The 27,227-nt window shown below is 48.6% G+C and overlaps 1 protein-coding gene across 2 annotated transcripts in view; it reads left to right on the top strand.

Annotated features, from left to right (window-relative positions):
* The window catches only part of DOP1B (DOP1 leucine zipper like protein B), a 39,561-nt gene extending 13,733 nt beyond the window's left edge, over nucleotides 1-25,828 (top strand). The window contains exons 8-37 of one of the 2 annotated variants that reach the window (XM_040054861.2): nucleotides 98-198; nucleotides 618-732; nucleotides 2,326-2,446; nucleotides 2,898-3,017; nucleotides 3,562-3,667; nucleotides 3,746-3,937; nucleotides 5,033-5,729; nucleotides 6,821-7,089; nucleotides 7,272-7,424; nucleotides 8,021-8,121; nucleotides 10,427-10,617; nucleotides 12,411-13,974; nucleotides 14,290-14,401; nucleotides 14,751-14,939; nucleotides 15,116-15,241; nucleotides 15,762-15,896; nucleotides 16,309-16,364; nucleotides 16,678-16,782; nucleotides 16,864-16,930; nucleotides 17,602-17,743; nucleotides 17,926-18,008; nucleotides 18,151-18,260; nucleotides 18,942-19,088; nucleotides 19,369-19,430; nucleotides 20,103-20,231; nucleotides 21,155-21,291; nucleotides 21,607-21,662; nucleotides 22,186-22,335; nucleotides 22,746-22,875; nucleotides 23,158-25,828. In XM_040054861.2, coding sequence (XP_039910795.1) covers nucleotides 98-198; nucleotides 618-732; nucleotides 2,326-2,446; nucleotides 2,898-3,017; nucleotides 3,562-3,667; nucleotides 3,746-3,937; nucleotides 5,033-5,729; nucleotides 6,821-7,089; nucleotides 7,272-7,424; nucleotides 8,021-8,121; nucleotides 10,427-10,617; nucleotides 12,411-13,974; nucleotides 14,290-14,401; nucleotides 14,751-14,939; nucleotides 15,116-15,241; nucleotides 15,762-15,896; nucleotides 16,309-16,364; nucleotides 16,678-16,782; nucleotides 16,864-16,930; nucleotides 17,602-17,743; nucleotides 17,926-18,008; nucleotides 18,151-18,260; nucleotides 18,942-19,088; nucleotides 19,369-19,430; nucleotides 20,103-20,231; nucleotides 21,155-21,291; nucleotides 21,607-21,662; nucleotides 22,186-22,335; nucleotides 22,746-22,875; nucleotides 23,158-23,415 — 5,924 coding nt within the window. In that variant the 3' untranslated portion in view covers nucleotides 23,416-25,828. The remainder of the gene's footprint in view (nucleotides 1-97; nucleotides 199-617; nucleotides 733-2,325; nucleotides 2,447-2,897; nucleotides 3,018-3,561; nucleotides 3,668-3,745; nucleotides 3,938-5,032; nucleotides 5,730-6,820; nucleotides 7,090-7,271; nucleotides 7,425-8,020; nucleotides 8,122-10,426; nucleotides 10,618-12,410; nucleotides 13,975-14,289; nucleotides 14,402-14,750; nucleotides 14,940-15,115; nucleotides 15,242-15,761; nucleotides 15,897-16,308; nucleotides 16,365-16,677; nucleotides 16,783-16,863; nucleotides 16,931-17,601; nucleotides 17,744-17,925; nucleotides 18,009-18,150; nucleotides 18,261-18,941; nucleotides 19,089-19,368; nucleotides 19,431-20,102; nucleotides 20,232-21,154; nucleotides 21,292-21,606; nucleotides 21,663-22,185; nucleotides 22,336-22,745; nucleotides 22,876-23,157) is intronic. The other variant, XM_040054862.2, reaches the window with a different exon arrangement.
* Nucleotides 25,829-27,227: the final 1,399 nt, after the last annotated feature.

The following is a 27,227-nucleotide window of genomic DNA, read 5'->3' as shown; positions in this document are numbered from 1 at the left end:
AAATGCCAAAGGTCAAAAATTCAGTGTGATTTCAGTACAAACCCCTCAGTGCTCTGTGCTGCTGTCTGAGCTCCTCCTGCCTCTGTTTTTCTCGCAGGCTCTGATATTAAAGGTGGCACTTTTGCTCCAGACTCCACCACTTCTGAAGACCATGCTGTTTATTTCTTTGGAAAATACTCTAAAGATCTTCTGGTTGAGGTTGGTGTTCATTTCATACAGATCCACTCCAGATAAATTCATGATCCTTTAAATTTTAGCTCAAACTGTGTCCAGAATTATTCCCAATTTTTGGTTTGTCCTTCTCTCTCTGTCCCTGTGGTTACATTTCCATCTGTCTCAAAGCCTCTGTGCTGTATTGATCCCAATATTGGACTGCTTGTGGAATCTTAAGGAAACCAAAGGGAAGCATCTTGGCTGAAGTACCTGAATTATTTAAAAATGTTTTCCCCTTGAGCAGAGATGATGGGAAGATGGAATTGATTTGTTTACCCTGGATGGGAAATTGGAGTTCATTTGTACTCGGTCCTGAACAAAATCAAATTTAGAAACACTTCAGCTCTTAATAAGATGACAGTCCGTCTCTGATGGATAACACTGTGATGTTTTCCTTTTCCTAGAGTTTGATTGTGATTCTGCATCAGAAATTCCCAGAGTCTGACCCAGAGGAAAAGCACCAGGCTTATCTCAAACCCTTCCGGATCCTCATCAGCCTCCTGGACAAACCTGAAATAGGTGAAGTGTTTGTCCCAAAGCTGAGCGGGACTTAACAAAACCCTGCACAATCCTAATCCTGACTCTGTTGTGTGGGAGCGTGCAGGAGGCTGTTCCTTGCCTTGGCCCTGCTCTGGAACAAATCCCTTCTCCAGGTTCCCTCTGGCTGCCCCACGGAGCACGGATGGATCCCAGGGAGGGAAATGCAAATCTGTGCCCTCCTGCAGGGTCAGCACAAGCCAGGCTGGGAGCTGTGCCAACCCCAACCCTACAGCCTGGGGACAGAGAGTCCTGAGAGCTGCTCAGGCAGGAGGGGCCCTGGGGGTGCTGGTGACAGGGGCTGGACACGAGCCCAGGGGTGCCCAGGTGGGCAAGAGGCCCCTGGCACCTGGGCTGGATGAGGAATTGTGTGTCCAGCAGGAGCAGGGCAGGGATTGTCCCTCTGTGCTCCAGGGCTGTGTCCAGCTCTGGCTCCTGCAGGAGAGCCCTGGAGGGGCTGGAGCGTGTCCAGGGCAGGGAAGGGAGCTGGGGAAGGGGCTGGAGCCCCAGGAGGGGCTGAGGGAGCTGGGAAAGGGCTGAGCCTGGAGAAAAGGAGGCTCAGGGGGAACCTTGTGGCTCTGCACAAGCCCCTGACAGGAGGGGCAGGGACAGGAGGAGAGGAAATGGCCTCAAATCGCACCAGGGCAGGCTCAGGGTGGAGATTGGGACAGAAAATTTCCCTGTCAGAGTGCTCAGGCCTTGGGCTGAGCTGCCCAGGGAGGTTTGCAGTCACTGTCTGTGGCAGTGCTCAGGAGCAGTCTGGATGTGGCCCTTGGGGACAGGGTTGGGGTGGCACTGGGTGATCCTGAGGGCTTTTCCCACCCTGATAATTCTGTGATTCAGTGCCTCTGAGGGGCATTCAGAAAGAAGCACTTCCACCCTTGTCTCAACACTGAGCTCAATTTGTCCCTTGGAGTTTTTCTGCTCCTCCCTCTCCCGTGTCTGTCCTGCTGTGTCCCTGCAGCAGCAGAAGGATGAGGCTCTGCCCATCCTTATTTCAAGGGCAAATTCACCTTTCTGCACTCAAGATTTAAACCAAAGTGACTTGACAAATTTTTTTTAAAATATTTTGGGTGGGGAGCGATGTTGCCAAAGAGGTTGTTCCCGTTATAAATGCATTGATTAATCTAATTTGGAAAGTAAATGAGAGATGTGGAGTGGCTGTGGATGTTTAGCTTGGCTGCCTGACAATCTGCATTAATCCAAAGTACAAATAAAGGGATAATAAATCCCTTTTAAATCAGGGATATTTAGCTCAACTGCATTATCCAGTTTAATCTTTCCAGTCAGCACATAAAGTCTGACTCCTTGTGCCTTAAGCCATTAAGACTTTTACTCCCTGTAGAAGTGGATTTAACAATGTAACAATTATTTAAAGGTATCAGATCAAACAAAACAAGCTTTTCTGCTGTTCTTGGTCACTTGAACTTTTATATTTTCATTTTTTTTAAATCCCTCATTGCAATGCTTTATACACTTGTTTTTAATTATTCCAAGTTTAGGGCACTGAAATTATTGTTTCTTCCCCTCTTCTGTAGACAACTCCTGGATTCTTTTTTTTCCCTTTCCTTGCAGGGCCACAGGTTGTTGGGGATCTGTTCCTGGAAGTCCTTAGAGCTTTTTATTCCTACTGCAAAGACACCCTGGGTTCTGATCTCAAACTCAGCTACAATCAAAGTGGCAACACCCTGGCAAGGTAGGACAGATTTCCAGCTCTGAGCTGAAACTGGATCATTTTTTTTTTTAAGCTAAATGGTTAAAATGAAGGGGTTCAATGAAGTTTTGGGTTGTAACAAAGTGACTTTCTGGACAGAGGGTGAAGTTTTTTTTCTCTGGCTTCCCCTTTCCCTGTACACAATGAATTTTCTCTTGGATTAGCAGAGAAAAAAAGAAGTTTGCCGCATGTGATGGGTGTTGAGTAACCACAGGGACGTCAGGCTGCTGACAGAGCTCAGCCTTGTGATCTCCATCATCTGAAAGACGCTCCAGCTGTTCCAGAATGATTTACTCTTTGATTTAAAAAAAAAAAAACAACGTTTTTTTTTAGTTTGTGGAGAAAAGGGAAAAGAGATTTTAGAGTCCCTCAGCTCATGTGATGTGAGTCCTCGCTGACATCCGCTTTTCTTTTCCTTCTCTTTCCCTTCCAGTGCAATCAAAGAGAACAAAAACGCTTCAGAAATTGTCAAAACGGTGAATTTGCTGATCACGTCCTTAAGCACCGATTTCCTCTGGGATTATCTGACCAAATGCTTTGAAGATTGTTTCAGGTGCTTATGTTGTGCTCTCAAAAATGCCGTGTGTTCGGGATAATAACATTTACTGAGGCTTTTAAGGGACATCACACATGGTAGAAGCAGCCAGATCTGTAAGTTGTGTCCACAAATAATTCAGGAAACCAACCAGGTAAACAATCAGATGGAAATTTCAACCTGGGAACAAAAGGAATTCCTTTCAGAAGAAGGAAAAAGGGTTGGGAAGGGAGGTGGAGAGGTTCTTTATAGAAGAAAAAAATAAAGATATTAAATGGGCTTTAAGGACTCTTCCAACCCTCAGATTCTATAGCTTTTTATCACTTTCTAACTCTAAGAAAGAAGATTCTGCCATCTAAAAACCAACAGTTCTTCATCTCATCACGCAGAGTCGAGGTTGTTTTGACAGAATGTTTTCTCCTGCTCTGTTAGAAGCCCTTTGCCTCAGAGCTGTTCAGTATTTTGCGCTGATTTTTGTGAAGCTTTTTGCTTGTGACCGGAATTTCGCCGTGAGAACCGAAAGAACCCCGCGGCTTACGTAAGAATGTTTCTTTCACTCCAGAAACAAATCCACGGGGATGAGGTATCCTCTGGAAAATGTGAGCGCTCCTCCTAGCATTTCAGAGCTCTGCACGCTGCTGGTGTTCCTGCTGGACGTGATCCCTCTGGTAAGGCTGGCTTTAGCAATCCCTGCTCAGTGATGGCGTGGGATCCGCTCCTTCAAAAACGTTCCTGATTTCTTTCAGGAGCTCTACTCAGAAGTGCAGACTCAGTACCTGCCCCAGATGCTCAGCTACATGGTGCAGTCCCTCCTGGAAAACCTGGAAGTGTTGGGATTGCCAGAGCTCACTCATGCCTTAAAAACCTGCTTTAAGGTGCTCAGCAAGGTGCAAATGCCCCCTTCCTACCTGGACACCGAGACAGGGAGTGACAACGGGGTAGGTGATTTTCAACCCCTCAGGGATGGGTAAAACCCTTTAAAACTCTGGGTTTAAAGAATTCTGGGACAGAATTTGAAACGCTAATCCTCCTTCAGCTTAGATGGCAATTGCATCTTCGAAGGGAGCCACAGGAAGAATGGAGAGAGGAAATTTCCAAGGGATGGAGGGACAGGACACAGGGGAATAGCTTTAAACTAAAGCAGATGGAATATTGGGAAGGAATTCATCCCTGTGAGGGTGGGGAGGGGCTGGGATGGAATTCCCAGAGCAGCTGTGGCTGCCCCTGGATCCCTGGCAGTGCCCAAGGCCAGCTTGGACAGGGTTTGGAGCAGCCTGGGACAGGGAAAGGTGGCCCTGCCCATGGCACTGGGTCATTTCTAAGATCCCCTCCAACCCAAACTTAAAATTCTAGGAAATTTTTAAGTACAATAATCAAGATTTTTCTTTTAAAATTCCCTTCTTTGGCTCCTTCCTGAGCACTCTGCTGCCTTGTTACTCTCTCTGGGTGTTCAGTTCTGGCCTGTTGGAATTATTTGTGGCACTGAGGGGGCTTAGCCTTGTCTGCCCCTCAGAAGGATGGGATCTAAATGGTTTTGGAAACAGAATGCAGTAGCTAAAACCTGGAGTTGCCGAACGCAGCCCAGCTTCACAGCTGGTTAGGTCTGCAGGGTTTCCAATTAATATTTCAGTGGAGCACAATGGGGCATTGTTGGTGTGCAAAGGACCATGCTGGGGAATGAGGAATAAATGGGATAAAGCAACCCCAGGAGCAGAGCCTGCCAAAATCTGCCAGCAGAACAAACACCTGCATTGGAGCAGAAATAATGCAACAGATGGAGCACTGCTCTGGGGGGAGAACTGCTTTGTAGGGGGCACATGCCTCTGTTTGGTGGGTCAGTCTGTGAGGTCTGTACAGAGATTTGTAGGGTTTTAAAGGGAATGAACAGAGCTGTTTATAAACAACTGTGATCCCCAAAACTGGAAATCACAAACAGGGATTTGGTTTTTTTTTCCTTTTTCTGTCGTTGCCGCTCTCCAAGTTAAATCTCCCTTGGCAGTGCCACGTTAACTACATCCCTATTGCTGTTGCAGAGCCCAGTGCCAAAGGAAGGTGTGGACATAACCCTGGAGACCAAACCTGTGCTGCAGGAGGAGGAGGAGGAGGAGGAGGAGGAGGCTCCATTCCCTCCCCTCAAGTCAGAGGACAGTGGCATTGGCCTGAGTGCCTCCTCCCCAGAGCTGTCCCAGCACCTGGGGGTGCCCACGGTGACCCTGGAGAGAGATGATGTCTGGAAAAAGGGAGGGAGCATCCAGAAAACTCTCTGTTGCATTCAGGAGCTGGTGGCCAAGTTCTCCAGCAAATACATTTTCGGGGTGCAGCTCCAAGAAATGAGTCCTGAAAGGATTGCAGCGATCAAGGAGAAGAAAGAGAATGGCTACAGGTTACCTGAGAGTGGCAACAAGAAAAAGAGTCCCTGGGATGCCAAGCAGATCACTGTGCCTCAGGTCAAACAAATGCTCTCCGAGCTGTTCTCAGCCCGGGGCTCGCCCTTCAGGAGCAAGAATTCCACCCCTCTCCTCTCTGAACACAGCTCTGGTCACAAAAAGGAGAGGGAGAAGGAGGAGGAGGAGGAGTGGGACCTGGAGCTGGTGTTGGGACCCCTCAGAGGGGACTGCAGGGAAGCTTTTTCTGCAGCTTGTCACCTGCTGCTGGATTGTACCACGTTCCCGGTTTACCTGTCGCAGGAGGAGATGGAACACTTGTACCTCTCTCTGTTTCAGGGGCCTGGTAAGAAAAGCTTCCTTTCCCCAGCGTTTTTAGGATGCAAAGAGTCAGAGCTTGGCTTTTTTCGAGGCCAGAGTCAGTAAAAACCCTTGGACAGGGCTGAAGGCAAATTGTGAGTTAAAGCCTCACTCGACTCAGCATCTGGGGTGTGTCTGGCAGCTGAGTTTTGCCAAGCTTTTTAAATTCAAATTTTTTGGGGGGGGAAAAGTTCCACTAGAAAACTTGGGGCTGAAGAGATACAAAGACCTCCTGGCCTGCACAGTCTTGTGTGGTTCAGGATTTTCAGGATATCCATCCCTCTTTGTCCATGGGTTGTGTCCCTGAAAAAGGATGTTTCAGATGGGTGTAGGTGGCAAATTTGAGCTCTAAACCATAGCAGAGGCAGAACCATCTCTTATCCCAAACCCTCAGGATTCAACGGAGTTCAGTGTAACAAATAAGAATAATTTGGTATAACTGCAGGGCCTGTTTGTTCTTGGATTTCCAGTTCATTCCTTAGCTTTAGCAGGAGCTGTTAATGGACCTGAAGGTTCACTCACAGATAGGTTTGTGGGGAATGGAGAGGTGGGAAACTGGGAAATTGGGTTCTGTTCCTCGCCTCTCTCCACGTTCCTGCTGTCTGATGAGATTCCCATCATCTCCATGGCTGAGCATGGCATGGACATGGAACAATTCCATTGTTCCCTCAGGAAAAGATGGCTTGGACTGATGTCACTTATAAATTCCTAAATCCTGAAACGAGGGGCCTCAGGTGCTACTGGAAGAGCATCCATGGATCCCAAGCCCTCTGGAGCTGACAGCAGCTCCAAAGAATGGTTGGGAAGGAACAGAGAGGAGAAAGCAAAAATCCTGTAGGTGCTGGGCTCCTGCAGGAGCTTTCTGCTGGGAGAAATAGGGAAAACATGGAGAGGTTGTGGCTGCCTCATCCCTGGAAGTGTGGGAGGTATCCCTGCCACCTTCAAGGTCCCTTCCAGCCCAAACCTGTGATTCCAGCTGTCTTTTTGGTCCTGTGACCTCACGTAAAGGATTTTGGGGAGTGTGACCCCAGCCCTGAGGCTGTCTCAGACCCTCTCTGTCCCTTCCCTTGGGAGCAGGAGGTGATCCCAGCTTCCCTGCGTGGCTGAAGTCGCTGATGACGATCTGCTGCTGTGTGGACGACTGCCACGTGCAGAACGTGTCCATCTTCACCCTCCTGGAGGTCATCAACCACTCCCAGTCCCTGGCACTGGTGATTGAGGACAGGATGAAGAGGTACAAAGTGTCTGGCCACAACCCTTTCCTTGGCAAGCTGCAGATGGTCACCCTTCCTCCCATTGCTCCTGCAGTCCTGAAGATGATCTCAGAGAAGACAGATTTCTACCAGGTGTCCGTTTTCTTTTCCTTTTTTACTGCCCAGCTACACTGACCCTCTGATTCATACAATCCTGGGATTCTGAGGCAATTTGGGGGATGCCTTCTGAGTGACAGGAAGCCAAGAAAGAAATTACTTATTGTTATTATTAATAGAATTCTAATTCTCTTTCCTCGTTTGCTCTTTTTCCCTAGAGAGTCGCCTGTGTGCTCTGGAATCAGCTGAACAAGGAGACTCGGGAGCACCACATTGCCTGTGTGGAATTGTTCTACAGACTTCACTGCCTGGCTCCCTCAGCCAATATCTGTGAGGACATCATCTGCCAGGCCCTTCTGGATCGGGATAAAGTGAGTCCTGGATGCACTGCAGCCCCTCCAGCACCGTGCAATTGTTCCAGTTGTTCCCCAGGTTTCCTGCTGTTCCCTTCTCCATGTCTTCACTCCCGTGGCTGTTGTGTTTTCCAAGAGTCTGACAGGCTCTGTCCACGCTTTTCCAATTCCCTGGGATTTGTTCAGCGTGGGATTAGTGCTGGGCTTAATCCCTGGATACAAAATCTATCACTTGATGTTAAGCTCCGGCCCAAATCCTGGAGTTTTTGTGGGTATTTCCCACTGCCCCGGCTCCACCAATATCTGTAAAATCGCTTTCTTTTACCTTGATTTTATAATATTTGGTCTCACAATGAGCTGTGTTTTAAGTGAGCCAGTTGCTAATTATTTTCCTACCCTAATATGATGACAGCACAGTTCTGTAACAGCTGACAGTGCCTTTTGCACCGTAAAACTCTACCCAGGCTTTGCTCTCGTTTCCCTGCCCTTGCAATTTTACAACACAAAAGTTTGCAAACCTTTTTAAAGCTTTCCACCAATAACCTGAAACGTGTTCACATTTTCATCCAGCTTGGAAACCTCTCTAAATCTCCCTTTTTTTTTTCCTTGCCAAGGGGACAAGGCTGGAAGCTCTGTACAGATTCTCTGTCATGTGGCACCTGACCAGAGAGATCCAAGGCAGCAGAGTGTCATCCCACAATCGCTCCTTTGATAGGTATTTCCACTTCCATTTGCATTCTTATGTTTATGTCCTGCTTTATTCTCTTTTCTGAGGAGGGGAGGAGTTCTCTGTAAGGACAATTTCACCAAAAAAGGAACAAAAGGAACATTTTCCACTTCCTTGGAGTTTATCTTTGCAGGGCACTCTGTGCATGCTGTGGCTTTTTTGGGTGAGGGAAGCTGCTGTAAAAATAGAAGGAGAAATAAAAACAAAAATAATAAAGGAGGAGCAGCTTTTCTGGAAAGCAGATTTTTTTTTTTATCTTGGAGTGAATTAAATTTCCCTTCCAAAGAAAATAACACCAGCTCCTCGTAAAAATAAAAAAAAACTTAGTTTTCCTTCCTGTGGGATAAAATGAGATAAAAGCAAATAAATATGGGAAAGAACTTAAAAAGTGGGAGGATTTGTGTGGCCTTGCTTGTACAGTTCCTGAACTCAGTCCAGGAGAAGCTGCTTGGCCAAAGCTGCTGTGAGCAGACCTGAGCCATCGGCTGACGCTTCCTCGAGCGCGCTCTGGGCGAGTTCCCTGCCAGGGTTTTATTGCCTGATTTAACTTTTATTTTAGGGATTTCAGCTGTCCTTGGTGCTGGTGGTGCCTTGGAGTGGCTGCCTAGAGCAGAGACAGGATAAAGAGAATAAGAGCAGGGATTTATGAAAGGCTTTCCACAGAGGCACCTCGGGCACTCAGAGGCCTCTGAGGCTCCACACAAGTTGGACAATGGTCACGAGTTTTTCTGACAATGAAAAGTTATGTCCATTCACATATCAGGGGTGAGTTAATCCTCCAATTACAGCTTCAGGTAATGAAGTCACATCCCTCCTGTTTGCTCCCCCCCAAGTCAGTTTTTGTTCCTTTTTTATCTTTTCTGCTAGAGTTGGGATGAAATGCTCGAGAGACGGTGTTTTGTGTTCGGACTCTGAGTTTATTAATTCTTATCTATGTTACACTCTCACAAGCTGTGAGTTCCAGCTAACAAAGTGAAAAATGGCTGCGTCTCTCTCTCTACAAGGCCTTTTCAGAACAAACTGTCCAATTGTGAAATGACACCTAAATTATTTTGACTTTTAACCCAATAACCAACCACCCCTGGCCCGCAATGTGGATTTTTCTACCCAAGTACAAAATCCCACCCAGAGCCATGGAGAAGAAGGTGAAAAAGAAGGACTCAGCCTCTGCCCTAAATCCTCCACCTTGCTTTCTCTCTATTCCTGCATTCTAAACTGTCCTGGTTTGGGACAAATTTGGGAGAAAACCCCTGTATAGGATCCCTCCAAGGAAGCAAACCCACGTGGCCCCTCCCTCCAACCGGTCCAGAAAAAAAAACCAAAACCCTCTTTGGAGAAAAGTGGAAAGAACTATTTTACTAAACAAATGAAGTGCATACAAGTATAAAGAATGAATAGTATGAAACAATAAAACCTCTCCTTCTGAAGTGAGATGGCAAACTGAGAAAGTCCTTGCCGTGGGTGTAGCTCAGCTCTCTCTCTCAGTCTCTCCTCAGTCCCAGTCCCTCCGGCGCTGCTGGAAAATGCCGAGGTCCAGGCCCCGGTGGGCCGCAGGTGCAGCCCCCAGTGCTCCGCTGGGTTTTCAGTCCAGAGCAGGTTTAAACAGTTCCAAGAAAAAGGAAAAAAAACAGTCCAGGGAAATTCTCTGCTCTAGCTAGCTGAAACTAACTAAAAGCAAAGAAAAAAAAATCTCTGTTCTGCAGTCTCTCCAAGCCTCTGCCGAACACCTGTCTGCAGAAGAATGTGGAGGAGTCGGGCAGTTTTCTCAAAACAAACTCCGCGCTTCTCCTTGCTCTTAGAACCAGTCTTAAAGGCACAGGACTCAATACACAGCACAAACAGAACAGACGATTGGGGATACAGGCATCATAAAGTTACCCTAGGACATAAACCCTTCAGCTCTGAGTTTTGCCCCCTGTGCTGTCACACACTTCTATCCCAACTGCACAGCCACAATCCCAGTGCTGTCACTCCATTTTGGGAGCTGTTCCACGGCCTCAGGTCAGTGCAGTGTTTGCTTGGGGCTCAGTGCCTGGCAGCACAGAAACTCTGATATTTTGAAAGTCTGAAGCCCAGTGCCCAGGGTTCCAAACCCTTTTGTTTACACTTTTCAGGGCTGAGGCTGTAGGGTGCTCTTGGTTTTCAGGCCTAGAGAAGGATTCTTTGCCTGACCAAAACGTGAGGACGTTAACTAACGCTTCATGAGGAGTTCAGAGCTATGCACTGAGGCAGTGCAGGATTTGAAAAAGATGAAAGCTGAAATCCTTAAGGCATCACCTTCTTCGTCCCTCAGGTCTCTGTTTGTGGTGCTGGACAGCCTGAACTGCTCGGACGGGGCCATCGGGGCGGCGGCTCAGGGCTGGCTGATCCGGGCGCTGTCCCTCAGCGACGTGGCGCGGATCCTGGAGCCCGTGCTGCTGCTGCTGCTGCACCCCCGCACCCAGCGCACCTCCATCACCTACATCAAGCACAGGAGCCCCCCAGGTAGAGCTGGGCCCTGCTTGGAACTTGCCACAGCCGCTGGCTCGCCCTCCCCTGCTGCGGCCGGGAAAATAATTAGCGAGGGTTTTGTGGGTGAGATGAGAATGGGGAGAAGTGTTTTAGGGGGAAAATAGGCTCAGCTTAAGCTGCAAAGGGAATTTATTGCTAACGGAGTCAGAGGAGGATAATGGGAAGCGAAATAAGCCCTTAAAAACCACTTTTCCTTCCCCAGCCCCTCCTTCCCACCGACAGCACGTGGGGGTTTTGGACAGTTCATCACTGAGATTTTCTTCCACTGCCCAGGGAGAGGAGCCCTTCCCCTGCTGCACCACGGGTCCCTCCCACAGGAGACAGTTCTCTGTGAACTTCTCCAGCTTGGCTCCACTCTCACAGTCCTGACAAAACTATGGGAAGGGGAATTCTCCCCACGGGCCAGCAGTCCTCCAGAACTGCTGTGGCGTGGGTCTCTCTTTCCATGGGGTGCAATCCTCCAAGGACAGGCTGCTCCAGCCTGGAAGCAAAGGCACTCTCTCTCCACTGGGTCTAACACTGGATCAGAGCCTCCTCCACTGGCTCTGGCATGGGCACGTCTCCCAGGGGCTGTGCATGGATCTGTGCATGGACCTGTGCATCCCCTGTGGATCTCCAGGGGCTGTGGATGGATCTGTGCATCCCCTGTGGATCTCCAGGGGCTGTGGATGGATCTGTGCATGGATCTGTGCATCCCCTGTGGATCTCCAGGGGCTGTGGATGGATCTGTGCATCCCCTGTGGATCTCCAGGGGCTGTGCATGGATCTCTGCATGGATCTCTGCATGGATCTCTGCATCCCCTGTGCATCCCCAGGAGCTGTGCATGGATCTCTGCATCCCATGTGGATCCCCAGGGGCTGTGGATGGATCTGTGCATCCCCTGTGGATCTCCAGGGGCTGTGGATGGATCTGTGCATGGATCTGTGCATCCCCTGTGGATCCCCAGGGGCTGTGGGTGGATCTCTGCATCCCCTGTGGATCCCCAGGAGCTGTGGGTGGATCTGTGCATCCCATGTGCATCCCCAGAGGCTGTGCATGGATCTCTGCATCCCCTGTGGATCCCCAGGGGCTGTGGGTGGATCTCTGCATCCCCTGTGGATCTCCAGGGGCATTTATTTGTCAACTGAGACATTTTTTGGTGTAAGTTGACAAATAAATATCACAACATTACAGCATCCACAGCGCCACTATAGAAACACAGAGCTCATCTGTTCCCTCTTTGTTCCACAGCATTTCATCAAGGAAAACATTTAATCAAGAAAAACATTTAAGCAAGGAAAACATCTTCAATTAATTAATAATTCAGTCCCTCTGTTGTCGTCCTTCTTACTGCCCTCCCAATCTCCACAAATATTTGTTGTTCAGGAAGCACAAAAAAAAAGCCAATTGTCACTCCTAGGGAGTCTCAGCCTAAAGGTGCTTTGTGTTTTGATCCTGTTCTTTTTGCAGTAGGTCAGCACTGCTCTTTAACCGCTTCAAAAGAGAAACAATTCTTGCCTTAAGAATAATTCTTGCCCGTTTTTTCAGCCCCAGTCTTTACAATTAATAGTGGACTGGAGCAAAGTAGCTTTATGAACTTCTTTTAAAATTATTTATTGAATGTAAATTTATATCGAATATAAATTATCCTTTATAATTTTAAAGGATTTCATTGACTGTGTATAGTTGTGTCGACTGAATGACCCTTGAAGGTCCATTTCAAGCCAGCCTGCGACGTGATTTCACGCGCCAAATAGAAATTAAATGGAAACAATCTTCTTTTCAGACTACGTTCGTGATTGGCTTTGCAAGAAAAAGACCCCTCTGAAAGAGTCCGGCATCTCTGAGAGCAGTTCTGAGGAGAACCTGCCCCTGAGCCAGTTCACGACTGTGGACAGGGAAGCGATTTGGGCAGAGGTGGAGAACGACCCGGACAAAGCGGAGCCGAAAGCCGAGCAGCCGGAAAACGACGACGGATCCTGCCAGGACGCGGAGGGCGACCGGGACGCCAGCGAGCACACGGAGTCTGCGGACAGCAGCACGGGCCGTGACAGCGACAACACCTCCTCCTTCTCCCCTTCCCTGGAGCTCCGCCGCGGCGAGGAGGCCGCCAGCCCCGGGAATTCCCGCAGCGCCTCCCTGTCCGACAGCTCCAGGTGCAGCGCCGGGCCCAACCTGGCGAGGGCCGACTCGGAGAGGACTCAGGCCTCGGAGTCTCTGTCCAGCGACGAGGAGGCGGACTTGGAGCTGCAGGAAATCGCGCACTGCAGGCTGCTGAGGCGGCAGAAGGAGAAGCAGGAGGTGGCGGAGGCCCTGTTCAAGCACATGCTGCTCTACCTGCAGCCCTACGACTCGCGGCGGGTGCTCTACGCCTTCTCCGTGCTGGAGGCCGTGCTCAAAACCAACCCCAAGGAATTCATCGAGGCCGTGGCCACCACCAGCATGGACACCAGCTCCACGGCGCACCTGAACCTCATCTACAACCTCTTGGCTCGCCACCAGGAAGCTCTGGTGGGGCAGAGCTTCTACGGGAAGCTGCGGCCTCAGTCGCCCGCGGTGTGTCCCCACTCGCTGCTGATCGAGCTGCTCACCTACCTGTGCCTCAGTTTCCTGCGCTCCTACTACCCCTGCTGCCTGCAGCTCGGCCACAGGGACCTCCTGGGCAACAGGGACGTGCAGGTGAAGAGCGTGGAGGTGCTCATCAGGATGATGGCCCAGCTGGCCGGCGCGGCCAAGGCCGGCGAGCCCAAGAGCGCCGAGCTGATCCGGGATCTGCTGGCGAGGTGCAAAGTGCAGGAGTTCGTTCTGCTCTCGCTGTCGGCCTCCATGTACGTCAGCCGCAGGCGCCGCGCGCTGCTCGTGGCCGACGGGCCCGGCCCCGCCGAGGAGGAGCTGCTGGAGGAGAGCCTCATCAACTTCGGCCACGATCAGATCTGGAGCGAGCACCCGCTGCAGATCGAGCTGCTGAAGCTGCTGCAGGTGTTGATCGTCTTGGAGCACCACCTGGGCCAGAGCCCCGAGGAGCAGGAGAACCAGCCCGACCTCTCCAAGGAGTGGCAGCGGGCTCTGAACTTCCAGCAGGCCATCGGGGCCATGCAGTACGTGTACCCACACCCCATCACCTCCCAGGGCCTGTTCGTCTCGGCCGTGGTGAGGGGGCTGCAGCCCGAGTACGGCCACGGGATGCACCCCACCTGGGTGGCCTTGGTCACCGGCTCCCTGCCCTATTTTGGGAAGTCCTTAGGCTGGACCGTGGCTCCGTTTGTGGTGCAGATCTGTAAGAACCTGGATGAGCTCGTCAAGCAGTACGAAAACGAAGCCGTCAAGGCGTCTGCCAAAACATCTGCCGGGTAAGAGCCGCCTGTCGTCCCAAAAATTCCCCTTTCCACGGAGCACTGAGCCTGTAGGAGCTCCCTGGGGTCAGCACTGCGGCTCCCAGAGCTGGAGCTTTAATTCCTGCTGCACCTGTCCCTGGGGTGAGCTGGAGGAAGAGAGGAAAGAGGAGCTTTGATATTTCCACCCAAAAAGCTCCCAGTTTTATGGATCCTTTTGATATTCCCGATATTCACTCCAATTTTAGCTCTGGAACAGAAACAGGGTTTTTTTAATCAAGGAATTACCACTTGGCTTATTAACATGTTTGGGTTTGTTCTCCCCTTCCAAAGCTTCACTTCCAAAAGAGAAAATGTGACTCCTGATTACCCCCTCACCCTTCTGGAAGGGCTGACAACCATCGGGCACTTCTGCCTTCTGGATCATCCCAATCCAACAAAAAAGGTAACGTGGCAATCCCCTGAGGAGAGTCACATCCCTTTTCCTTCCAGGTGAATATAAACAGTGAACTGTGCAAGAAAATCACCTTAGGGAGGCTTCAGAGCACACCCACACTCTGAACTGACTCAAAGTGAGAGGACTGAGCTTAAGTTTTCTGTATTTGAAGCCTGCAAAGTGAATTTTAAGTGTTCATGAGGATCTTGAGATGCAAACATCGGTCCTCTGTCCTTAGTGAACTTGTTTATTTTCTGTTGAGTTGATAATGTTTTGATGTGTTCCATACAATTTCTAGGCTCTTGTGCATAAGAAATTATTTTAACATTGATATTTTGGGGGTTTTTTTTCCCCCCAGTCATCCTGTTCAGCTGAACCTGCCAACCTGAGGAACGCCAGGAATGCCATCCTGGAGGAGCTGCCTCGAATTATGAACACCATGAGCCTCCTCTGGAGTGTCATAAAGAGGGAAGACTCCCAGAAAAGACCAACTGACTTCTTTGGGACAACTAAAGGCTCCTCTTCAGTCTACTTCAAAGCAACCAAAGTAGGAGCCCTTTTAAAATGCTGATTTTTTTTCTTTTAAATCTCCTCATCCTCCCCAGCGCATTTTACATGGAGCTCTTTTATTGTTATTTTCTGTATATCCTGGGAGAAGAAATATTTTACAAACTAGGAGATGGTCTTTGCCTCACATTGATGATTCTTTTCCCCCCTTTACAGACACTAAGAACAAAAATATTGGAATTCCTAAATCCCCTGACGGCACCGCTTGGAGTCCAGCTGATGGCAGCAATTGCAGCAGTGTGGAACAGCAAGAAACCTCACAGGAGTCACAGTAAAACCAAGGTGAAGCTGAAGAAAGGCACCCTTTTATTTCCTTTTATTTCCTTTTATTTCCTGTATGAAGGCAAATGTTACATTTATATGGACACTTCTCAACTCTGTCTGTAGAGTCTTTGGGGATTTTTAAATAGCGCTGAAAAATCTGGAATCTTCTTAGTTGGAAAAAGCATCAGGACTACAATTAATCCTCAATAAATGATCAGATAAAAGACACGTTGTGGGTTTAAATCTGAGAGTAGAAGCCATTTTTTATTCAATACTGGATTGCAATTGGACAATGATATTTTGAATCAGCTCAGTTTCCAGAGAAAATCAGAGCTGTATTCTCTGGAACTCATTGTTGATTCTGGGGAGAAGATTTTCCTTTGCTGCTTTAGGGGGAGCAGAATCCAGTTGTTTCCATAAGGTGTTGGGAAAAGATCTTTAAATGGCAAGGGCTTGATTCAGATTTACATTTGTACATGTAATTTACATTTCATTTGAGGGGTGTGTCTTTTGTTTTGGTTGGGGTTTTTTTTGTCAGATTCTCCCAGTGGCCAGTGCATCCCAGCTTATCCTCGTGGACTTAATTTGTGCCCTGGAGACCTTGAAAATTGACACCATATTGCATCTGGTCAAAGAGGTGGTCAGGAAACCGGCACAAATCAAGGGGGAGGAGGTAAGCAGGATGAGAATTCCATGTTCTTCTCGTGTTCCAGCCTGGATCTGTTTCAGTGTGTCTTTGAAGCATTGTTAGAAGGTTTTGCTTTTAAATGTGGGATTTACTTTGCTCCTGAATAAGTTTTGGTGTCCAGATTGTGCTTGATGCACAATAAGTAGATTCTTTAAAATACATCAGGGAAAAAATATAAAATGATGATGGGACAAGGGGAATTGTGTTAAACTATCAGAGGGCAGGGTTAGATGGGATTTTGGGATAAAATCCTTCCCTGTGAGGGCGGGGAGGGGCTGGGATGGAATTCCCAGAGAAGCTGTGACTGCCCCTGGATCTCTGGCAATGCCCAAAGCCAGCTTGGATTTTCTTTTTCCTTCAGATGACAAATGAGCGTGAGTTTGCTTTTGTTTTTCAGAAATCTTCTCTCGTGGATATCCCGGTGCTGCAGTTCAGTTATGCTTTCATTCAGAGGTAACTCAGTCCTTCTGAAAGAGAATTTTCTGTTTGACTGCAGGGAGGGAACAGCCACTATTGCCACCTCGGCTTTGCTTTAATCTCCACGTCCCAGCACACTGCTGTGCAGGAAATGTGCTGTCCCTTGGTTGTTGACACACACAGGGTGCCAGGGCTGTGACACTGGAAGGGGAAGTGACTCTGACAGTCAGGAAGGGCAGGACTGATCCTGAAGCTTTCAGGCCACCAAGTTCCTCTTATCTGTGGGGTTTTGTTCTTTCCTTAACTCTGCCTTCGCTCAGGTGTGCTTTGGTTTTATTTTTTTTGGCAGGCTCCCTGTGCCAGCCCTGCAGGAGAACTTCCAGCCCTTGTTAGGGCTCCTCAGAGAGTCTGTGCAGCTGAACTTGGCTCCTCCCGGCCACTTCCTCCTGCTCAGGTACTGCGTGGCAGAGGAGAGCTTCCACTGAGGTTTTACCCTCTGCAATTCCTAACTGAGAGTGCTCTCATCCCCCCACAGCACCCTGAACGACTTTGTGACAAGGACACCCACCCTGGAAAACAAAAAGGACCAGAAGGACCTGCAGGTACAGCGGGTTCAAAGGCACCTTTTAGTTCCTAAACCTGGCACTGTTCACGTGAGGCCAAGTGGAGATGTCCTTTGGATCCGAATTCCTGTGCTTTTGGGGATGTCTGGATGTGCATCCACACTTTTTGGCTGAGGCCTGGTGAACAGGGGAGGCTCAAACATGAGAGTCCCAGATGCTTGGGATCTTTTCAGAGCTGTTTTTCTCGTGCACTGTCTGGGTTTTTCTCAGCACTGAGCTCATAACACGAGTGGGACGCCGTGAGTTCATGCCCTGTGTGTGAATATTGAAATCTCCAAGCTGTCGAGGGAAATGAATTCACCCTTGGAGCTCCCAGCTGGCTTTGGCAGCGGGAATGGCCCTGAGCTCAGCCGTGTAAAGGAAGGAGCAGAGCAGGATTCTCCTGTTCTGCCTTATCTCACCATATTTCACCTTCAACACTGCTTACCTGCCTGGTTTTGGGCTGTGGCTACAGGACTTCATGTGCCCAACAGAGAAATTCAAACTCCCCTTCTGCTTCAGAGCAAAATGCCAACAGTGACAGAAAATGTAATTTCACAGCCTCTGCTTTGCTTTGGCTGGATGGGGTTTGGTTTCACTGCAGCTCCTCATTTCCCTGGGAATTCAGAAATACCAATTAAATATCTGATGCCACTTTGGCTACCTTACAGGAGGTGACCCAAAAGATCCTGGAGGCTGTGGGGACCGTTGCTGGCTCTTCCCTGGAGCAGACCAGTTGGCTGAGCAGGAACTTGGAAGTGAAAGCTCAGCCTCAGATTTTACCAGATGAATTCAACGTGGAGGATGCCAACGGTAACGTGGCTTTCCCTGACTCCTGCTGAAGGCAGCACCAGGGCTTCGGTGATGTGTGGTTTGCATGATTTTATATTTCAGTGCAACATGAACGTTCTGTTCAAATGTTCTCTTGGAGCAGCAGATTAGCAAACGGCCACATTTAAACCTGTCTGAAAACTCGGTTATTTTGCCTCTTTCAGACACGTCAGTGGCCCCGTCCTCGATGGTTTCTGCCTCTGCTCCTTCCATCTACAGCGTCCAAGCCCTTTCTCTCCTGGCAGAGGTCAGTGGGGTTACTGGGGTTATTAAACTGAGGAGGAGAGGCCGTTCCACTGGCCAGACTGCCATCCTGAGGCGTGGCGGGCTCTCCCCTTTGGCAGCGGTGCCAGCTGTGTGGCTGAGGAGCCCTGCTGTCGGTTTTGCAGGTGCTGGCCTCGCTGCTGGACGTGGTTTACCGCAGCGATGAGAAGGAGAAGGCCGTGCCCCTCATCTCCCGCCTGCTCTATTTCGTCTTCCCCTACCTGCGGAACCACAGGCCGGTCTCTCCCTGCTCCTGACGTTTTCCCTGCATGAGCCTTTCGGTTTTTCCCGTGGTTCTCCGTTCTCTGCTGCCGTTCTGATGGGTTTGAGCTGTGTTTGAGCGGTGTTTACCCAGGAGCTGAAGCTGTTGTTGTTCGAGCTCTGTGACAGTTTCTGCTCAGCTGTGGGGATTCCCTCACCTGGGATTTTTTGGGGTTTACTCAAATCTCCCCTTTCTGTGCCTGTCAGGGAATGGGGATGGGGCAGCAGAGCATGGGCAGGTCCCAGGATCCACCAGGAAGCAGGAAAAGCATCATCCATCCCTATCCCCTTCCTAGTTTTTCTCACAGATGTGGGAGAGAAGGATGATACCCAATGGACACGCAGGACATGGAATCCTGGAATGGTTTGGGATGGAAGGGACCTTAAATCCCACCCGGTGCCACCCCTGCCATGGCAGGGACACCTTCCACTGTCCCAGGCTGCTCCAAGCCCCAGTGTCCAGCCTGGCCTTGGGCACTGCCAGGGATCCAGGGGCAGCCACAGCTGCTCTGGGAATTCCAGCCCAGCCCCTGCCCACCTTACAGGGAACAATTCCTTCCTGAAGATCTCATTCAAACCAACCCTTTTGTGAGCTGGGATCTATTCCTGAACTATTAAAAAGCTCATATTGATCATTTCTGTCCTTTTCCCGCAGTGCCTACAATGTTCCCAGTTTCCGTGCTGGTGCTCAGCTGCTCAGCTCCCTGAGTGGATACGCCTACACCAAGAGGGCCTGGAAAAAAGAAGTGCTGGAATTGTACATGGATCCATCATTTTTCCAGATGGACACTTCCTGCACTCAGTAAGACGTGGAATTGCAGCTCTCCAAGCTCATATTCTGAATGTGCAAGGAAAGGCCTTAAAGGAGGAGAGTAACATTGGGAAGGAAATTCCATTTAGTGCTTTCTTTAATGTTAAAAATGGGTCCCACCACTAATTCTGCTCCAGACAAGAGTCTGCAGCACAAATCCCACCTGGAAACTGTTTCCTTGTGTGAAAAGTTTGGCCCAATTAATTTCTGAGGTGAATCCACACCACAGCTTTCCCTGGGTATCTAATAATTCCTTCTTTCTCTCCTGCAGCTGGAGATCCATCATTGATCACCTCCTCACACATGAGAAAACCATGTTTAAGGATTTGATGAGTAAGTATCAGCTGCTGATCATTTATTCCTACCCCAGTTTGAAACCTCTTTCCCTTTGAGCCATTTGAGTGCATTTTTATTCCACTGATTCATCCACGAAGTGCGGACTGTGCATAATCGACCGTTTTATTGACTTCATTCCCAGGTAAAACTGAGCTAAATCTGGGTTTTGGTCATGCCTAAAACACACCAGAGGAGGTTTTTGCTGTAGAGGTGCTTCTTTTGGGTTCCCACATTGACATTTTGCTGTAATTTTGAGTTGTCCACACGTGACCTTTCCCAGGAGGAGGCTTTGGCAAACTCTGCAGGCGTCTGCCGTGAGCAGTGCAGCTCAAACCTTCGGCTGATGTGCTGTGCCCTCCAATTCAGGCATGAGGAGGGAGTGCAAGAACAAATCCTGGGGGAAGGGGTGAGATAGAACCCCTTACGTTGGCCTCAAGCAGCTTCACTCTCTTTCTCAGCCTTTCCAAAAGAATAACTGAACAGCTACAACCCAAGACAGATTTTATCACACAACACGAATTCGCCATCGATGACCCAGAGAGAGCTGGGATTTTTTTTTTATTTTTTCTTTTTTTTTTTTTTTTGTGGGGGATTTCAGGACGCAGGGATTATGTGCAGCCCCAGAGCAGGCAGTTTTTGTGGGGTGGGTGATGGTGCTGTGTGTTGCAGCCATGCAGAGCGGCGCCCTGAAGCTGTACCCCAGCTTTGAGCAGAAGGCCATGCTGCTGAAGCGCCAGGCGTTCGCCGTCTTCAGCGGGGAGATCGACCAGTACCACCTGTACCTGCCCCTGATCCAAGGTGAGCACCATCCCTGCCCCTCCCCTCAGCTGGGACACAAAATCCCTTTGCCCACAGAAGCTGTGCCTGCCCCTGGATCCCCGGGAAGTGTCCAAGGGGCTTGGAGCAGCCTGGGCTAGATGGAGGTGTCCCCTGCCCATGGATCTGGCTGATCTTTAATGTCCCTCCCAACCCAAAGCATTCCGTGATGTAAATTCTGTAAGAGAGCAAAGTCGCCTCTTTTCCAACAAATGCTTCTGGTTTTTTGGTTTTGGTTTGGTTTTTTTTTTTTTTCATTTTGAACAAAGTTTATAAATCTCTGAATTCCAACAGGTAAATGATCTCAGCAAGGAGAGACAGGGATCTTGGTTCCAAGGGCTTTGGTCTGGAAATGTGATTATTTCATCACAACCTTCCAGCCACTCTTGACCTGTGGTTGTTTTCCTTAAATGCCAGTTTTGGTCACGTTCTGTGCACCATAAACCCACTCAGGCTGTGCCTGAATTACAATTTAATCAATGCAATGGGAGGAACTCAGCCCAAAACTGATGATAAAGTAAAAATTGTGTTTCGCCACTTTCTACAAGGTGGAGAGGGACCTTTCACAAGGGAGGGAGGGGCAGGACAAGGGGAATGGCCTTCGACTGAAAGAGGCAGGGCTGGATGGGAGATTGGGCAGGAATTGTTCCCTTGGAAGGGCTGGGATGGAATTCCCAGAGCGGCTGTGGCTGCCCCTGGATCCCTGGCAGTGCCCAAGGCCAGGTTGGAGCAGCCTGGCACGGTGGAAGGTGTCCCTGCCATGGCAGGGGTGGCACTGGGTGGGATTTAAGGTCCCTTCCAACCCAAACCATCCCATGATTCCACGCTTTAATTCCCAAACCAACACAAATCCAGGGAAATGCTGCCTTCATTTTGCTTTTTCCCTTCCTTTCTGCTTCCTCCAGAGCGCCTGACTGAGAACCTGCGCGTGGGCCAGACTTCTCTGGTGGCTGCCCAGATGTTCCTCTTCTTCAGGGTTCTTTTGTTGAGGATTTCCCCTCAACATCTCACCTCTCTGTGGCCAATCATGGTCACAGAACTGGTAAGAAAGAAGGTTTGAACTTATATTTGAAAAAAAAAAAAAAAATAAATCAGCCTGTGGTTTTTCCCAGCTGACCTTTTTCCTCTTCCCTGCTTGGAAATGTTTCCAGAGTTTTACGTTAATGTGATAATTTGAGGGGTTAAATGGTCATTGGGAGATTCCTTTTGGATTAATTTTTGTGTTTCAGGGAACCTCTTGCCTGAATTATTAATTTGTTACAAGTCATGAGGGTTCCTTTTCGATGTAAATCATCACTTCTAGTTTGGGATTGAGTTGTGGGAACATTTCAGCATCTCCATAATTATTTCTTTAAAGATCCAGACGTTTCTACAGCTGGAGGAAGATTTAACTGAGGAAGAGGAACCAGCAAAGTAAGAGTTGCCATTTGAGAGAATTCCTTAAAATCAATTGATTTAATTAATTCTCTGGCATAGGGAGGAGCCAACAGGACATTTTGCTATTGCACTTTTACATTTCTGCTACTAATAAATCTAATAAATCGTAATAAATCAATTCAGATTTTTTTTCCCTACAAACTACAATGGCGAGATGCTTAAAAATATACGTACTAATTAGTGGCTGCGTACAAAAATAAAGTTAAATGTTAAGTTGGTGTTGGAATCCTAGAAACTTAGAATTTGGGGTTTTGGTGTGTAGTGGCACATGTGAGTCAAGATGGAGGATTTGGGGTGTTGTTGGCAGTTGAATATTTTAATGTGGTGCTTTTTTTTAAAAATATTTTCGATTATTTTGCTCCTACAGAGCAAAAATTAAATAAAAATACTCGTACAACAGCTCCTTTGTGGGCATTCCTCTTGTGCTGACTGAAAAACCTTGGCTGGATTGGAGTTTTAATGGCTTTTTTTTTTTTTTTTTTTTTTAATTTAAACACAGGAGCAGCAGCAAAATCAGCAAAGCCAAAGGCTCTGGGGACGGCAGCGGGGCCGAGATCCAGCCCAACGAGCTGTGCCTGTACCTGGCAGCCTGCAAATTCCTGGACACTGCTCTTTCCTTCCCCCCTGACAGGATGCAGCTCTTCCAAATGTGAGCCCCTCTTCTCCTCTTGCTCCCTTCTCCTTTAAAATAATTGTGTTTTCCCTCCAGGTTTCGTTTTGCCTTCCGTCGGCTCCTTTTAGGAGCGGTGGCGTTCAGAGAAATGGGATTTTTGGTTCTTGGTGTAGGAGGATTTCACCGTCCTCTTTAGCTGGATTTCTTTAACTTGGAAAGTTGGGAGGGGGAGAAAATTGGAGGTTGTTTTCCATCTGCACGCACCTGGGAATGGATTGGAGCTGGTTGTATTTAAATGTTGACAAATCAGCGATGGAATAATTCATCGATAGCAAAAGACAACGTTTAGGACAGGTTTTTGTAGAAACAACCCGTGCTGCACTAAACTAGGCGTGATCCAAATGAGGATTTGCATCTTTTTTAAGGAATTAATCCATTTATTCCAGGTACAAATGGGCCTTTGTGCCAGAGGTGGACACAGAATCACCTCCTGTCACCTCCCACCTGGTGGAAAACCACCAGGAATGCCAGCCACACATCGTGAGGATCATGGATCTGCTCAAGATGAAATACGGGGTAAAGAAACTTCTCCTTTTCTTTGAATCCATTCATTTCCTTTTCCAAACACAAGATTCTAAATTATTCAAGGGATTTTTCGATATCCCCTGTGAGGAAAAGGAAAAGGCTTCCCAGAGAAGCTGCGGCTGCCTCTGGATCCCCGGAATGCCCGAGGCCAGGTTGGACAGGGCTTGGAACACCCAGGGATAATGGAAGAGCTCATGGATGAGCTGGATGATCTTTAAGGTCCTTCTCCAACCTTTACCTTTAATAAACCCCAGCTTTTTCCTTCCCTTTCAGGAGCCAAAGCCCCCCGAGGGAACTCCCAGGAATCCCAAATTCCCCCTGCTGAGCCTGCGCTCCGTGTCCAGCATCACGCAGCTGATGCCTTTCTTCCAGACTCTGTGCTGGGCATTCACAGCCCGCGGCAGTGACTCCCAAAATTCCCAACCCTCCGCAGCTGCCTCCGTGGATTCCCTGGGCAGCAACAGCATCAGGATCCTGCAGCAGCTGGAGGACAGCGTGGAATGTGATTTCCTGGAAAATATGGAAAGCTGAGCTTCGCCTGGGACACTGGTGCTGGATCAACAGCAAACACAGGGAAAGCTTGGCTGAAATTCCTTTTTTTTTAACCCCCCAGATTTCCAGCTCCAGTTTGGGATTTCTCCCTGCTGTTGCAGAGTGCTCTTCAGTTATTCGGGAGCTGGTGGTAAAAAGCGGGAATCTCCCGTTCCTGTGGTGGGGGAAAAGGGCGGTTTGGTGGGGATTTCTCAGAGTTGCTGTGTTTTATTTGCTTTCCATGGGAAGGATTAAAGACGTTTTGTAAATAAGGGAAGAATATTTTGGACCTGGTGGAAGTAGCGGCTGCCCTGGGACTTCTCCAGTACTTTCGAGTGCTTTTGGAACCGTGTCCTGAGGGAAAATCCAATATTGCATGTCGGTGTACAATCACTTTGCAGTGAGTCATTGCCTGAGGTGAAAGCCCCTTAATTTGGCCTAAATTGATCAAATTCTAAACAAATCCCCCAAATTCCTCACAGATGGATTTTCTGTGTCGCAGCTTTGCCCTGGCTGTGATTTCAGCTCTGTCCTACATCAGTATCCTCAGGCTTAGCAATTCCTAATCAGTCAGAAATGTGCATAAAACACAAACCTGTGCAGGAACACTCAGTAATTAGCGTTACTTGAGGGGGTTTTGATTTTAATTCGTCGATTAAAAGGTTTCAATTCAGATTTTTTAAAATTAAAACCTTTGGTTCTTTCAGTGACTCAGGTGGCTGCAGCTTCTGAAATGCATCTAAATGCAGATAATGCTGTAAAAATAGAAGCTGCTTAACTAAAATGAAAATATTATGGGGTTTGGTTTTTTTTTGTAAGAACATTTTTTTTGTACAAAAGAATGTATTTGGCTGTTCCTGGATGCTGAGAGAGGCAGGGGGATCACCCCGGTGCTTTTCCTAAATTAAAAAGGACGTGGGAAATGTTTGGTTGGGAGTCAGGGATTTCTTTTTCCCAAACTCCCATATCAAGCACAGGAGCTTTCTCTGCATTGGGTTTTAGATACAGATGGGTGAGATTTTCATCTTGGGTTTATAAACTAAAAACTTAAACGTCCTTTACTCTCATACTGTACAAAAATAATACCACAGCAGGCTCGTGCTAAACTTATTTAAATCCTCTGCGTTTTTACAGTGAAGTAATGGGGCGGACTGAGGCGTGGTCATTAAGAATGTGAATTATTTCTATTAATGTAATTTATTAATGGTCTCTAATGCTGTCGGAATGAGCACAAGTGAAAAGGCACCCTTTGAAAGCATTACTTGAATTATTGGAGCAGGCCACTTTTAAAATGTTGGGTGTTCATTTCCTGTTATCTTCAATAATTTTTACGGATAAGCCGAGTTCTCAGGATGGTTTGGTACTTTGACTTTCGGTTTCCTGCTGGTTGCATTCCATGCTTGGATATTTCCCTTCAAATGCTGATAAAGGAGAGTGAGATGGGATATTGGGCAGGAATTCCTGGCTGTGAGGGTGAGGAGGGGCTGGGCTGGAATTCCCAGAGATGTGGCTGTCCCTGGATCCCTGGCAGTGCCCAAGGCCAGGTTGGAGCAGCCTGGGACAGTGGGAGGTGTCCCTGCCGTGGCAGGGGTGGCACTGGATGGGCTTTAGGGTCCTTTCCAACCCAAACCATTCCAGCATTCCATGATCGTGGTATTCCGTGATTCTGTCAAATAAATGGCTGTTAAAATCTAAGACAACAGACGTTTAAAGGACTGGCATAATCCTTCCACTTCAGAAAAAAAAAAAGTTCTTTAAAATTCAGTATTGCAGCAGATCTTTTATAATTATAAATAACCCGTGAAAAAGGAGGAAAGGGCTTCAACGAAAAGTCCTGCTTGAGTGCTGGAGGGGCACAGTTCCACAGGCCCAAAGGGGAATATTTTATTCCTGTATTTTATCCCTTTATTTTATCCCTTTATTCCATAACTTTATTTACTTTTCCACGTGGGGCTAACTGTGGTTGTTTCCTCCTTGCGCTCCTTCTGCTAAATCCTCTGAGGAAGCACAGCAGGTTCCGTCCTGCTCCAAGCTGGTCCTGCCAAAGCAGAGCAGCCTCGCTGTCCATGAGTCTGGAAATGTTTTTGCCTGGAACTCCAGACGTTCTCTCCTTTTCCAGGAGAGGAAATGCTTTTGCTTTGCTGTGTTTTTGCGTTTCAGTCTAACCAAGCTCAGCTTTATCTTTCGGATACTTCAGCTCCGATACAGCAGAGCCGCAGTGCACGGAGGGAGGCTTGGAAATATTCCAGAGGATTTCATTGTCCTGAATGAAAAAATCAGGAGGTGCAACCAAGGTAAATGGCTGAAGGGCAGCAGGACTTGAAGTGTAGAGCATTAAGTGATGGTTGTGCATCCTGTACCATACATGAATGTAATTCTTCTAATATTAAATGTTATTTTGCAATGCCTTTTCAAAACGCAGCTCTTATTTTTCAACCTGCCTTCACTGCTCACTCGCCAACTTTAATTTTTATCTGACTCTGGCAAAGCTGCCAAATTCAATCACGGAGTAATTGAGGTCGGAAAAGATCTCCGAGATCATCCGGTCCCAGCTGTGCCCTGTGCCCACCTTGTCCCCAGCCCAGAGCACTGAGTGCCACCTCCAGGTGCCACCTGCAGGGATGGGCACTGCAGAGCTCCCTGGGCAGCCCCTGCCAAGGCCTGAGCCCCCTTTCCATGGGGAAATTCCTGGTGAAAATCCCGTGTCAGGGGAGGAGGGCTGTGGATCCCAGCAGGACTCGCTGCTGGCCCCTGCCTTGGGAGAGGCTGTGCTGCTGCCTCTCCTCCCCTCTCACCCCACGGTCCTGCTGCTCCAGCTCCTGTATCCCGGCTTTCACAGCCCTGCAATTCCCACACTGGGATCCCTGGAACACGGAGCTGCTGCTGCAGGGATCTTGGCTCGACCCTGGATGGAGGCAGAGACTCCCCAGGGAATCGGGAGCTGCTGCTGCACAACTCCAGCCCGGACATTTTCACATTTCCAGGGGAATGTCCTGGAAGTGCAGCTTTTCATCCAGAGGGAAGAAAACTCTCCTGTAGCACAAGCTCTAACACCTCAGGCTGGAGGAGTGTGGTTTAAATGGCTGGGGAAGCTGCTGCTGACATTTCACCCCTCCCTGGAACACGGGCTGAGGGATTGATGTGGATGTGCCGGGAGCTGTGGAGCCATCCAAGGATTGTGGCGAGGACACGCTCTGAGAAGGGCCAGGATGTGTCTGGGGAAGAGGCCACGAGGAGGCGGGACAGCAATTTCTGGGACAAACGTCCTTGTTCTGGCACGGGGATGAGGTCAGGGAGTGTCAGACAAAATTCCCAGACGCTCCTCCAGGGTCATCCCGCTCTGCTCCAGGAGACAACCTTGGCTGCTGGGGTCAAAGAAGAGAATTGAATCATCAAGGCTGGGAAAGACCTTCAGGCTCTGCCAAGATCCAGTTATTAAAGTTATTAAAAATGCCTCTGCCTGAATTAAGGTGTAAACGAAACCATCTGCCAGTGACTACCGTATGGGTTTTATTGGATAGTAAATATGAGAGAGAGGAAATACAAATAGAAAATAGGTGAAGGGGGACGGGGACAGGATAAAGAAAATATCAGCCCTCCATGGATCCCAGTGATGTTCTGCTGATCCTCTCCAGCTGCTCTTGGTGGAGATGATCCCACAAAAGCACAGAATCCCATGGGTTAATGCAGCTCCGGTGGGAATGGCCAGTGCTCTCCTGCAGCACGCTCTGGATCTGTTGCATCCTGTGCAGTCCTGTGGTTCGGGACTTCGGGAATGACCCTGGGGGGCACTTTGGGGGGTCTTGGATGGA

The sequence above is a fragment of the Hirundo rustica genome, chromosome 2, assembly GCF_015227805.2.
Source record: "Hirundo rustica isolate bHirRus1 chromosome 2, bHirRus1.pri.v3, whole genome shotgun sequence".
Lineage (NCBI taxonomy): Eukaryota > Metazoa > Chordata > Aves > Passeriformes > Hirundinidae > Hirundo > Hirundo rustica.
The sequence above is the reverse complement of the archived record's forward strand: the minus strand, read 5'-3'. Positions and strand labels throughout refer to the sequence as shown.